At 42.9% G+C, this 14,355-nt stretch overlaps 1 protein-coding gene across 2 annotated transcripts in view; it reads right to left on the minus strand.

Annotated features, from left to right (window-relative positions):
• epha4b (eph receptor A4b) overlaps nucleotides 1-14,355 on the minus strand; it is a 103,231-nt gene that overhangs the window by 64,180 nt on the left and 24,696 nt on the right. For both annotated transcript variants that reach the window (XM_032531063.1, XM_032531062.1), the window contains exons 3-5: nucleotides 13,753-13,953; nucleotides 10,765-10,872; nucleotides 9,566-9,917 (exon numbers count right to left, since the gene is read on the minus strand). In XM_032531063.1, coding sequence (XP_032386954.1) covers nucleotides 9,566-9,917; nucleotides 10,765-10,872; nucleotides 13,753-13,953 — 661 coding nt within the window. The remainder of the gene's footprint in view (nucleotides 1-9,565; nucleotides 9,918-10,764; nucleotides 10,873-13,752; nucleotides 13,954-14,355) is intronic.

Below are 14,355 nucleotides of genomic sequence, written 5' to 3' on the forward strand. Positions count from 1 at the left end.
CACTGCAGTAGTAGAGAGAATACTACAGACACAGTGGAGCCATTGAACACAATCTGACATGTGTTGATGAAAAACAATACGGTACAATGACAACATAGCTATATCTGAATCAAAGCTAAATAATTAGCTAGGAAATAGAAAATAAAAGACGGTACTGGAAAACATCGAAGGCAGTGTTCGTCGACTTGCTTGTACTATAAAAAGCAAAACAAAGAAGTGAGTATTGTACTTCTACATCTCCATCAACTCTGTCATGTGGATGTGGCCTCAGGTTCTCATCTACATCGCAATTAGTCAAACGTCTTGGAAAAAAACCTTTGGGCGTGGGGGAAAATGTGGTACAAGTATATATATATATGTACATATTTATATATATATAGCAATTAAAACAAGTGTATAGTTTTGAAAAAAAAGTGCATTTTGATCACTGGTTGTGAGTTTTGTGTCTAGAGTTTTGAAAAATGACGTCAAGGTTCTGAAATTAGTGCCCAAGTGATTGTAAAAAACAGTAAAAAAAAAAAAGCAAGGTATAAACACAAAATGACACAGAGAATGCCCATAAAGAGAACACTTTAGATGCCTCGTGGTTTGTGAGTGTGTATATAATTCTGAGTATACATCTCTGATAAATGAACGTATACACAGCATGTATGTGTGACCCCGAGTGCCATCTTCTACCTCGTTACTGTTGTGTTTATGAATTCACTCATAAAGCGTTGTCCAGTCAACAATGAACTTGTGTTCGACTTTATTAAACAAGCCACATCATGTGCGTCTTACATCCGCCTTTTTTTACCTCGCTAGCTCTAAATCTTCTCATATAGTTTACCTTGTATCTGTAAACCAGTATGTCCATCTAGTGGCCATACCAGGAACTATCATTGAATGCATTCTGCATATCAACACAGTTACTAATGAATAAAAAAGAAAGAACGTCAAGGGTGGCACGTACAAAAGAGTCCCCTCTTGGGCAAATTGCTGCCACTTGTCCCTTTTGTGCTCTCCACCATAAAATCTTCACCGTGCAGGACTGCAGGAGCTTCTTATCTGACAAATAAATATTGACGAAACAATCAGGTCCATAGGCAGATCTGGTTTATGAAGCAGCCTTGAGAAATACTGACACTCACAGACCTCGATAATGCCCTTTCAACACAGCACTGAATAGCGTAACCTCAGGATATATGCTACTAATTTATGCTAGTCATTTTTTTTCAGCTCCATTTAAAATTGATCAAAACAGATGTTATATGTTTGCATGAGGTGTGTCAAATGTGACTTTGTTTCCTTTTAATTTCGGCACCTTTTTGTAAAACCATTCTTTAGAAGAAGCTATCCTCGCCACTAACAATGCATCGTAACCTCGTCACAAATCCATGGGTAGAATTGGTAAGAAAGTAACGTTTTGGAACAGGAGTTGTTTTAAAGTCTGCCTCTGGGACCCCCCCCTTCAGACAATCGGGACAACTGCATGACATGTGTGACATCGGCACCACTGAAAGTAGGCCTAATCCGCTATTAACAGTCCCTGTTTACAGATCATTTCCCAGTAAAGATGTCTACCATGCAGGTGTATTTCAGCCTGCAGCCACCTGTAATGCTGCAGCAGCTGGTCTGAATGGCCACATTTTAAAATGAAACATAATCTGTCGCATCCCTCATCGGGTCCTGTGTATCCGCTCTTTGTTCTGGCCGACACTGGAGCTAAAAAGTCCATTGAAATGTTCTGAATGGTTCCTCTTGGCGGTAGAACAATAGCGCAGCTGTACTGCTTATGAAAGCAGCAACAATTTAGACGTTGACTGCGGCTACATGTGTACGCTGTTTTTGGACCTGAGCAATAACGCCTGTGCAGCGCCGGGCCAATCAGTCTGACAGGCCGATCGTACATCTGGAAGCCATCCATGAACTAGAAAGAGAGAGAGGGAGGGGATAAGGGGAAGGGGTCAATGGCTGTCTTCCTGTTCCCGTGTTTCCTGTGCAGCAGACCCGCCGGCTGCCTGCATGCCTCCTCTGCTTTCCCTTGCACACCCGTGCACCTTTCCCAAAACCTTTAGATCTTAAGTGGAGCAAACTCAACACTGATTCAACACTATAGAAATGGGAAAGTTATGAACTTTCCCATGAGTGTGCACATGTTTATCCTTAACTGGAACTCAACAGCTTATGGAAAACATCCAATTAATGGCAACTGGACCCAAAGGAGACCTACTGCAGCTCTCTCGTCTCTCCCTGCCCCCGTCTCTGGGGGATACTGCTGCATAAGGACGCGAGGAGTTGGAACATGCGTTAACAGTTTCTCAGTCCTTGGCCTGCTTTTTCTCCTTTTCTCTAAGGGTTTGTTCACACAGCTCAACCCACTGCACCAGACTCAGCTGAGCTTTACGAGGTCTCCCAGAAGCCACCTTGATGTCCTCGGGGTTTCGTTGTGGCTAACACTTAAGCGGCGCAAACCCCGTCTTGGTGCTACTAGGTGGCTTTTGGCAACTGCCGAGGGATCCGCCATGGCAAAAGAGGAGCTGAGCTGGGGGGGACTGTGTGAATAGGCATTATCTGGGTCAGTGCTGTGTGGGGATGTAGCCGGGGACTATGGTGTGTGGAGGATATAGCGGGCGCCTAAGCCTTTGTGATTTTGTGTGTCATTTAGTCAAACACAAAAGCGAGGAGATGGGAAAGAGGGGGAGAGGGGCAAAGGGATGGAGTTTAGGAGGGGACATGTGAGAAAGACGAGATAAAGGCGTAATGAAGTAAAAGGCTGTCATTTGCGAAATAAAGGAAAAGTTAAATCAGACAGAATGACGAGCAGCTGACACACTCCCACAGACGGGTAGTAGAACAAATAAATGGCCTTTAATACAGCCACATATCCGTTTGTCCTTTAAGAACATCTGGCTAGTAATCGCACCCTGTGGCCTGACATATCAGCCTAATGCCGTCATACCTGCAGCACACGTACTGTACACACACACACGTATACACACGTGGACGTATACATACAAAAATCTCTTGACTTGCTGTCTAAATCCTTCTGTTAGCTGCCCAGTCCCTTCCTACCCACATGCTCTTGCTCTCAAACTCCCTGAGCTGCCACCAAGAGAAGAGCAAAGAAGTGTGTGTGTGTGTGTGTGTGTGTGTGTGTGTGTGTGTGAGAACATACTACATGCAGGAGGGAGCTCTTGACCTTCCAAAGTCTGTATGTGATCAACATAAAAATGCTCACTTTCCGGCCTCTACTGTCCACATGACACACACACACACACACACACACACACACACACACACACACACACACACACACACACACACACACACACACACACACACACACACACACTGTCACACACACACACTTCTGCTGTAAGGAAAGAGGCAGAGATCAAGCTCTGTGTTGGAGAGACAATAAAGGCAGGTTCCCAACTGAGCTTTCAACACGCAACTACACACGCACGCACACACACCACACACACACATACACACACACACAGGCCTCTGTAAGTGAGCTAAATGGCTTTCACAGGTGTAAAGATTAGCCTTTTCCTACATCTGTTCCCTGCTTAAACCTTTCATTATGAACAGAGGCTGCAATCCTCTTATGAGACGTCTATTGTGTTTATGTGTGTGTGTGCGCATGGTCATAGTCTTTCTTTCATTATATGCATCCCAGTGCATATTACAGCACATATATCATATTACTTTCACTTATTTGTACAGAATGTTAAGTTACCCCACAGAAAACAAGCAAACAAAGGCTTTGACTGTAAGTTAGGAGCCAGGTCTGATCGACTTAACGGCCGAGCGCTGGGCAGGCAGAAAGTCCACTTCCCCTCCACAGGTTGGGCAAAGTTGTCCAAAAATATCAACGTTTTTTTTCTCCTCTTAAAGCTAAAAACAGCATACTCATCCGCCCGACAGATCTTTGTATTGGTGTATCTGTATTAGTACTTTTACTGAAGTAAAGGATCTGAAAACGTCTTCCACCACTGGTTAAAGTCTAAGGTTTAGAATACGGTATAGATGTGTTATTGATCCTTGAGTCAAAAGATAATACTGTCACTATAAATAATGCGGAAAACTGTAAAAAGATACTTTGCAACTGACACAAAAATGTCTCCAATGAATATGTCAAAATGTTGAACTATTCCTTTAACGCATTCACATACAATTTATATTTATCTTCTGTTCTCAGAAAGAGTGAAACAGTGCATTGAACTTCTTAAAAGTATTATTATATAATATTATGTAATATTATCATGTAGCAGCCCAGAAACCTGTTGTGTCTGCACCCACAGCGGTCCAAGGGAACACACAGTTGGCAAGACAATTCGCACTGGTTTGGACAAACGTTGGACTCGTTCCTCATTGATTTTCCACTTTGGTTTCAGTCCAGTTTGAGAAGTGAGAAGAACAGCAGGAGGAGCTTAGTCTGACGAGTTTGGTGTGACTTTGAAAAGTTCCTCTTATGAACGGCATCAAACAGACAAACAAAATAGGAAGAAATGGGAAGATGGAGACAATAAGACAGGTATAGCCGACGGACGGACGGACAGACGGACGTGTCTTGCTGACCTACATTACTTTTGCCCGCTGAGAAAGAGAGAGAGGCGATGAGAGCAAGAGAACCTGTGTCCAGGTGACAGGTGTCTGTCCTTCTCCACTCCGTCTCCTCCATCTCTCAGGCGTCTGAGGCAGTAATTGGTGCTGTCAGACACACAGAGAAGGACAGGACACACACACACACCTATACACACACACACACACACGTCTAGTCACTGCTGCACACCCATACACACTCCTGCCCTTCAGCATGAACCTCTAGGGCTTAAAGCAGGAGATGAGAATTCACTACATTCGCTACCAGCTGTGAGGCAGCGGGGGAGGGCGAGGGAGTACAAGGTGGAAATGGAAGGGGAGTAGAGGAAACAGCGGCAGACGGAAACAGAGAGGGGGAAGCGAAACAGAATGCACAAGAGACAAAGATACAGAGAGCAAAGAAAAGCAAGAGAGCGAAGGAGGCGGGGGAGCACCGACGGAGGCCTCGGCACGGGGTGGAGAGAGATGGAGGAGAGATGACGAGTGGGCAGGGAGAGAGGAAGAGAGAGAAAGTGAGTATGTGTTTGAATAAGAGTGAGAGAGAGATTGTCTAACTCCAGTGCTGAGGAAGCCGATGAGCATGATTTTAAAAACACAAATACGTATTTAGTGTTAAACACTGAGGACAGAAGGATATTTTTCTTACTGTCGACAAAACCCATAAAGTAATAATAATAATGTATTGATCCTACTAACAAGCATTGTCTGTGTAGCAAACGTCTGTTATAGAGCTCCATTGTTCTTCATCAGAAACACATTAATGGGTCCCACCCCTGCACCGGTGGCCATTTTGCCTCCATTACAATAAACACGGGCCCGGTTTGAAGTCAGTCACCCATACAGTACAACGTCCTGCTGCTCACAGGAGCGCTAAATATGTATTGATCCGCTGCTAAAAATAGTCCCAAACAAATGCTCTCCCGTTTGCTAAAAACTATAGTGTTAACTTTATTTTACAGATTGCTGGTGATTTCCTTAAAACAAATTGATATGTAATGACATGTCCACGGAAGGTACCTTTGTAGTATATATATATATATATTTTTTTTTGGCTGTCAATTACAGACAAGCATACAAATAAATCCGGACCATAAAGTGTCAACAATTAGTATTCATAGCTTCTACAGCTGCGAAGATAAAGTGATTAACTATCAATTAACTAACTAGTTATCAATTCTCTGATTCCAGCTTCTGAGATGTGACTAATTTGTAGTTTCTGTACTCCTCTGTGACAGTAAAATCAATATCTTTGAGTTACGGGCAAAACAAGACATCATGTTTTCTGACATTTTATAGACCAAACAACTGAAAATGACAGTAATCGTTAGTTGCAGCCCTGGTAGCTTCCATGACTTGTGGCGCTTGTGTTAAGACCAACGTTTGGACCCCATTTCCCACGAATCATAGGATTTCCTCTGTCATAGTCAGTTTGATTTATTTACTTATTTATTTTTTGGATTTATTTTATTTTCACTACAAAAACATTAAGACAGTATTATATAATACACAAAAAAGATGTGATGGACGATTGCCGAAAAACCCTCCAAGGGGCTTAATAAGTGGCAATCTCCATAGAAACAATTACATTTAACAATTTTAAAAATAATTTATGTTATTATGTAAAAAATAAAAAACAAACAAAAACACCCTTAATTTGTATGAAACAACTTGAAATTAGATTTAGAGCATAAATATAGCCAGTTACTTCTGTGTGAGCAGCATCTTTTTATATCATAAAACAATGTCACCAGATTTAATCTAATCCAGTGTCCAACCTCAAAACACACACACACACACACACACACACACACACTTAAACACACTTAAACACACTTTGTGTCTCACTTTAGGGAATAAGAAGCAAGCATGGGGTGGGGAAATAGAAAAAGTGAAAGATGAACCCATGATCTATAAATGTTTAACGAGTGCAGACAGAGGAGATGAGGGCAGCGAGGAGACGGAGGGATGGAGACAGAAAGAAAAATGGTGAGGTGAAAAAGGAAGACAGTGAAAGAAAGGATGGGTGAGAAGCAAGACGGGGGGGGGGGGGGGGGGGGGGGGGCTTGTTGGGGGAGAGAGACGAAGAACAGTCCCATTATAGGAGCAGACACCAGAGCAAGGTTAGAAAATAGCAGAGAGGAAGGGAGAGAGCCAGAGATTGAGGAAAAAAAGGCGGTAATTGGAGGTGTCTGGTGTTTGTCTAACACAGAGAGAGGCTAGTAATGATTCCATTAGCGCCTTACATCGAGAGAGAGGGAGGGAGAGAGAGGGATGCATACAGAGAGAGAGAGAGAGAGAGAGAGAGAGGGAGGCAGGGATACACAGGGAGAGAGAGAGAGAGACAGGGATACACATAGAGAGAGGGGGGGAGAGAGAGGGAGACAAGGATGCAGACAGAGAGAGAGAGAGAGACAGGAATACACAGAGAGAGAGAGCGAGGGAGACCGAGATACAAGGAGGGAGAGAAAGAGACAGGGATACAGAGAGAGAGAGGGAGACAGGGATACAGGGGGGAGAGAGAGAGATAATGGGAGCCAGAGGGAGAGGAGTATACGGTGGCTGAGATGGTTCAACACAAATACAAAAACTTTTGCGTTGACCTGTCTCGGCCACGGGGACGAGAAGAGGCCGGAGACGCCAGAGAAGAGTCCCACGGGACATCTGAACAAGAAGACAACGAGCATCAGAGCAGCTAAATGGCAACGGAGACGGAAACAACCAGCACACAAAAAGAAGAAGAGAACGGGAATTCAAGGCGTCCATTAAAAGGCTCGTTCATCTGCGTGATGGGGATAATTACAGATGCCCCTCCGGTCCCTTCCCCAGCTCTCCCCCTCACCTCAGCCCTTCCTCTCTTTGTGTGACGGCAAACGAGAGAGGGTGATTTAAATGCATTAGCCGAGTGTTTTCCCTATGGAAGGCCCGCAGGCCGCGTCAGGGCTCGGAGCCTTTTGTTTGCTGCCGACGGCGAGTGCTGAGCGGTATCTTTAAAAGCCTGGCCCTTGTCCTCTCAGGGACACATTACAGCGCACTAGGCTGTTGTACTTGTCTGTGTCCTCCCATGTCTTTGTTAAAAGCAGGTCGATTACACACACAGTTACATTAGGTGGCTTAGTGAAATTTTTGGCAACACTATCCGAATAGAGGCACACGTGCAGGCGAAATAGCACCGGCGCCAACGTCAATGTCATGGAAGAAAGCTGGTTTCCAGGGTGTTCATCTGGCATTATCTCGCAGGCTGCAAACAAATATGAGATATGTTGGACTGACATACGTGGGACAGCAAAATCTCCCGCTGCATGAGGAGGAAATTTCATCGCTATGCAAATCCTTCCCAAGATACCACAAGAACACTTCTCCTAACACTGAGTAGGTGGTGCAGACAACCCCGCGGCGGAGAGGTTTCAATCCCCCCACTAAAGAATTCATATCTATTAGAAAATGAGATTTGATTGTTTCCAGAAGAATTGTCCTCGCAACAAAATGTGCCTCGAAAGTGGCCGGGGTGGGTCAGTGGGTAGAGCAGGCGCACATATACTTCGAGGCTAATACCTCATCGCAAGGGTTCAGGGTTCAAGTCTGACCTGTGATGATGTCCTGCATGTCTCCCCCCTCTCTCTCCCCTTTCTCGCCTAGTTGTCCTGTCTGTTAAAGGCAAAAAAGGCCAAAAATAATCTTAAAAAATAAAAATGTGCCTCGAAATGAAGTGAAACAAAAAAAGCCTGGCTTCCCCTACACACACACACACACACACACCATAACTTATTAGACGAGGCGAGGGACACATATATCTCCTGACCTTTGACCTCAGACTGTCAAAAGGACTCGTTACATCAACACACACGTGCACTAACACACACGCCCGCGCTGTTATTGAGTTAAAGCTAGCTTGTTAATGGTGCTTACCGTGCTGTATTTACCCTCTCCGGAGCGATAAGACTCAGGGAGCAGACCGATGAGGTCATGAAGATCACCGAGGTCAACCGCTTTGCTGCGTCAGACTGACTTTAAATAAAGTTTCAGCCCAGGATCCCCGGTCAAATAACCCCAGCGTGTCATCTTTACAAGAGATTCAGCTCAACAGCCGGCGTTGGAGGATTGAGATGCAGCCCGAGTTCTGCCACAATCTGTGCACATTACCAATCATGTGCACCGATTTCCAAGCATGCGGTGATGAATATCTATGTTTCCATTTTCCTTTTGGGGAAGAAGCAAGCCCGTGGGGAAAGGTGATGGTGTGAGTCTTATACGGCTTGCGCACTCAAATGCATGCGCAGACATTATGTACAGCACACACACACACACGCACACACACACACACACAAACGCGCAAATACTGCACGCGCCATCTGTGGAGTTTTACGATTCAATAATCTGCTTCCTAAGGCATACCTTTTCCTCTCTGACAACACAAACACACATCAATAAGCACTTTCTCACACACACTCGTACCATTCTCCAATACTCAGTGGGGGGAATTAGATATTCAGCTTTGACGAACACACACACTCCAAAAAAAAAAAAAAAAAAAGAAGAAAACAGTGAGATGCCTCAAAGCAACTGCTACCCTTTTTTCTGCCGCAATAACTGTCCTCACAGACACACACACACACACACACACACACACACACACACACATCAGTAACCTAAATAAACAGAGTTGTTATAATTCCATTCTTAGTTTCATAGTAGAATTCACATCGCTGTGCTAAAATGCTTCTGCACACACTTGTTCGGCAAAGACACACACACACACACGCGCACACACACACACACACACACACACACATTATCATCATCCCCCATTGAAATATTTTTTTCAATACCAATTTGAAATAACAAAACGTAATTAAAACCTTACCCATTACGGCACAACTCTTTATACCTCACACACACACACATTCCAATACATACAAACTTACTAATACATCCCAAACATGCCCCCCCCCCCCCCCCCCCCCGGGCCCTGACTCACGTTGGCAGACGTCCTTGTTCTCCTCGAAGCCCGGCTTGCACACACACCTCCCGATGGGAACCAGCCAGCCTCCGTCCGCGCTGCAGTACATCTTCGGAGCCTCGAACTCCTCCGAGGCATTCACACACACACCGTGGACCTCCACCAGCGCCGTGTCTCCGCCCGTTATTGTGTCGGGGAACTGGGCCAAGTTGAGCACAGTGAGGGGACACTTCTTGTAGAAGACCCGGACTGAGACCAGAGCGATGCAGGCCCCCAGGTCCTGGAAGGCCAGGTAGAAGCCCTTTTTACTCAGGTTGCTGATGTCCCGCACCTCCGTGTTCAGCTTCATCACGCGGTCCCCGACGTCCACCTGCAGACGGAGCTCATTTCAGTGTTCGGCGTTAACTTTATTGGAAGCATTCAAATTCAATCAGGGCATTTTTCTTTTTGAGTCCAAAAAGTTAGAATTCTATTTTGGTGCAATGTTATTGTCTGAAACTCAGTGACTGAAAGGCAGAAATAATGATGTCCTCAAAATCCTGACAATTCTTTTAACCCTTGTGTTGTCTTCTCGTCAACCATGAAAAAACAAAAACAACTTCAACACTATTATCGCTTTTATTTGACATTTTTTTGTCACTTTTTCAATGTTTTGATGTTTTTTTCTTTATATTTCTAATGTTGACATTTTCAGAGCTTATTTCAAAGGCCCATTTTTTTTGTGATAAAATAACTGAATATGGGTAAAATTTGTCCCGAGGACAACATGAGGGTTAAAGATAATTAAGATAATTTAGAGTTTAAATATAACCCACATTCAAACCCAGAGTTAATTTCTTGGAGTTGGTGGCAAATGCTGAATATTTAATTTTGGAATTCTGTTAGAAAATCAGATGGCCACATACACAAAGACAGATTACACGAAAATAAGTATAGAAAACACAGTACGGGAGACAGCCAGCATTCAGCTGCAATGGGAAAGAATTTGAGTCATGTTGTCCCTTTTTTTTCCTTTTAAAGTAGGAGGACGAAGAGTTAAAATCCTCATAGAAGACAAACAAAGCATTGGGCAGATGTCAGAACTAGCCATATTCACTTTAGTGATAATTACAAGGTAATCTGGAAACCTGTGTGTGTGTGTGTGTGTGCGTGTGCGTGCGTGTGCGTGTGCGTGTGTGTGCGTGTGTGTGTGTGTGTGTGTGTGTGTGTGTCCATACCTGTGTGAAACTCTCATCCGCAGCAATAGTATCGATCTTGACATACTGGCTTTCCTTGATGAACCACAGGTTGGCATTGTTGGACTCATAGTAGTACATGTTGAACGTCTGCAAGACAAGCGTCCATCACCTTTCAGATTCTAGAGATGAAACGTCTCAGACAAAACAGAATAACACGCTGGAGATGCTGTACAAGTGAGAAGGTCCATCCAATGTGAAGTTTTAATAAGGTTCCCATGGCTCCCTGGCTATTCTGCTGCTACTTTTCAAATCTCAGTCCATCTGTCTCGATGGCCAGTCAGCAACCCTGTCTGCAATTTCATGAAGTGCAGCTCTGCACTGTCTCATATTATCTCCACTACTCATTCTGGAGATGTAATGAGAGTGGAAAGGGTGCAGAGGGCAGACAAAGTAGAGAGAAATGAAAACAGAGGAGCCGTGATATCGGGCTGATATGAGAGGACCGGGGACAATAAAAAAAAAAAAAATATATATATATATATATATATTAGAAGTTAAAATATACGAGGAGCCACAAAAGAAGCCTCTAGAGCATTTTCTGTTTCATTCTCTGTTCGCTATTCTCTCACGTCCTTCTTTTCCTGCCTTTTGTCTATTTATCAAACTGAACTTCCATCTGTGTGTTTGTGTTGAGTGAGAAATGAATGGATCAAATTAGGAAAAATGTTCAAAAGGCCATTTTTGCAGCACTGCAGTTCCATGTAGTACAATGTGCAGAATAAGCATTGATTTCATACCAATTATAGCAAACACCAAAAACTACCACTACACATATATTAAGACTGTGAAACCACGCTGTGACACTGAAATCATCCAATATTCAGTGAAATGTGGGGACACGAATCCTTCCCTAACAATGATTTAATGTTTATTTCGTAAGTATTATGTAAACTGGCTTCATGCTTGCTTCTCATACTTTAATGTATTTTTGCTGTCTGGAGAGTTTCTGCTGCAGTAATGAGGAAGCAGCAGAGGCCAACAGCACGGTGTAACTGCATCAGATGAAGTAGGAAGACCAGGCAGGTTTAATTGTAAATGCTGAGAAGTGTTATTGAAGTTAATTTGCTGATTTAGCCGATTAGCTGAGCCCGCTAAACAAAGTGTTTGATTGCGTGTGCTCTTGGGTGATTTTATTCCGATTTGTAATTAAACCATTTTCATGACAAATACAATATGTCTCTGCTATGCTGAGAAGGGAAGGATATAAGAAATCCTGATTACGTTAACGTGAACTCAGTTTGATCCATAAGAATGAAAGCACCGCTCAGGGAATGATTCGGAGCCCTGCCGAAGTGATGTGTTACTTCTGAGGACACCCGCACACTGCGAACAATTTCTGCCTCCTCCCTGTTCCAAATCAAACTCACTCCGGTGCTATTGATCTCCAAAGCAGAAATGCGTCTTCATTTTTTTATTATTTCTTTTTTTTATTTGCTTCCCTCCACAAGAAGTTTAGAGTGAACACAGCTGCACACCAGAACCTGTGGAGCTCGTCAAAATTCAAAGTCTTGCTCACCAAGAGTGAAATGCAACAGGAGGGCTTCCACTAATGGTGCATGATAATATTGTTATCGCGATAACACGTTGCGCAATATTATATCAAAAGTGTCATGACAAGAATGCAATATTTTATTTTGTATGTACTTAGATAGATAGATAGATAGATAGATAGATAGATAGATAGATAGATAGAATAGAGAGATAGAAGATAGATATGTAGTAGAATAGAGTAGATAGATAGATAGATAGATAGAGTAGATAGATAGGGGGGGTAGATAGATGATAGATAGGAGGGAGGTGATAGATAGATAGATAGATAGATAGATAGATAGATAGATAGATAGATATGATAGATAGATAGATATATAGATAGAGAGGATAGATAGATAGATAGGGAGGGAGGTAGATAGATAGATAGATAGATAGATAGATAGGGAGGGAGGGAGGTAGATAGATAGATAGATACGTAGGGAGGTAGGTAGATTGGTAGGTAGATTGATAGATAGATAGATAGATAGATAGATAGATAGATAGATAGGGAGGGAGGGAGATAGATAGATAGATAGGATAGATAGATAGATAGATAGGTAGATAGATACGTAGGGAGGTAGGTAGGTAGATAGATAGATAGATAGATAGGTAGATAGATAGGTAGATAGGTAGATAGATAGGGAGGGAGGTAGATAGATAGATAGATAGATAGATAGATAGATAGATAGATAGATACGTAGGGAGGTAGGTAGGTGATAGATAGATAGATAGATAGATAGGTAGATAGATAGGTAGATAGGTAGATAGATAGGGAGGGAGGTAGAGAGAGAGATAGATAGTAGATAGATAGATTAGATAGATAGGTAGATAGATACGTAGGGAGGTAGGTGGTAGATAGAAGATAGATAGATAGTAGATGATAGGTAGATAGGAGATAGATAGGAGGGAGGTAGATAGATAGATGATAGATAGATAGATAGATAGATAGATACGTAGGGAGGTAGGGAGGTAGGTGGTAGTAGATAGATAGATAGATAGATAGATAGATAGATAGATAGATAGATAGATAGTAGGAGGGAGATAAGGAGATAGTAGATAGATGATAGAGATAGATAGATAGACAGAATATAGATAGATAGATAGATAGTAGGTAGGTAGGTAGTAGATAGATAGATAGATAGATAGATAGATAGGTAGGTGTAGGTAGATAGATAGATAGATAGATAGATAGGTAGGTAGGTAGGGAGGTGAGTAGTAGGATAGATAGATAGATAGATAGATAGATAGATAGATAGATAGATAGATAGATAGATAGATAGATAGGTAGGTAGATAGAGTACCTTTAACATAGTAACTAATTTACATTATCCCGTTACATGGAAATAGTTACTCCACCAACAATGCCAGTGTGTGTGTGTGTGTGTGTGTGTGTGTGTGTGTGTGTGTGTGTGTGTGTGTGTGTGTAAGGATGCGGACCTCCTTGCAGGTACCCGGGACCCCGGGCAGGCTGTTGCAGTCCCTCAGGGTGAATTTGATCTCGATGTGGACGCGCTGCGCTCCGTCCCGGCTGATGTGCCGCGTCCTCAGCCAGTTGTTCTGGTTGGCCTCCATGACGTTACACACCTGGTAGGTCCTCATCGGGGTGTTCCTCTCATCCATCACGCTGATCTCCTCCCACTGAGGATGAGAGAGACGGGTTTTTAGAGAGAAAGTAGGAATAAAAAACAGCAAAGTGGGTCTACTAGATGAAAGAGTTAGTTGTTTATTTAACATGAAATTTCTCATTGGACTTGGATGGAGAGCAAAAAGAAAGACATGGGATGAAGAAAGAAAGACAGAAAGAAAGAAAGAAAATAGGAAAATACTGGGAGGGATGTGAGGACAAAGTGTTAACCCTTGTGTTGTCTTCACTTCGGGACCCTCTCGTATCCCTTGGGTCAAATTAACCCGTGACTTATTTAGGGTTTTAAAAACAATTCTGAAATTAAAATTTTCTTCATAATCTATTATCAAATATTGTCTTTATCTCAATTTCAAACATTAGAGATTACATATACACTACCGGTCAAAAGTTTGGGG

Source organism: Etheostoma spectabile, chromosome 12, assembly GCF_008692095.1.
Source record: "Etheostoma spectabile isolate EspeVRDwgs_2016 chromosome 12, UIUC_Espe_1.0, whole genome shotgun sequence".
NCBI lineage: Eukaryota > Metazoa > Chordata > Actinopteri > Perciformes > Percidae > Etheostoma > Etheostoma spectabile.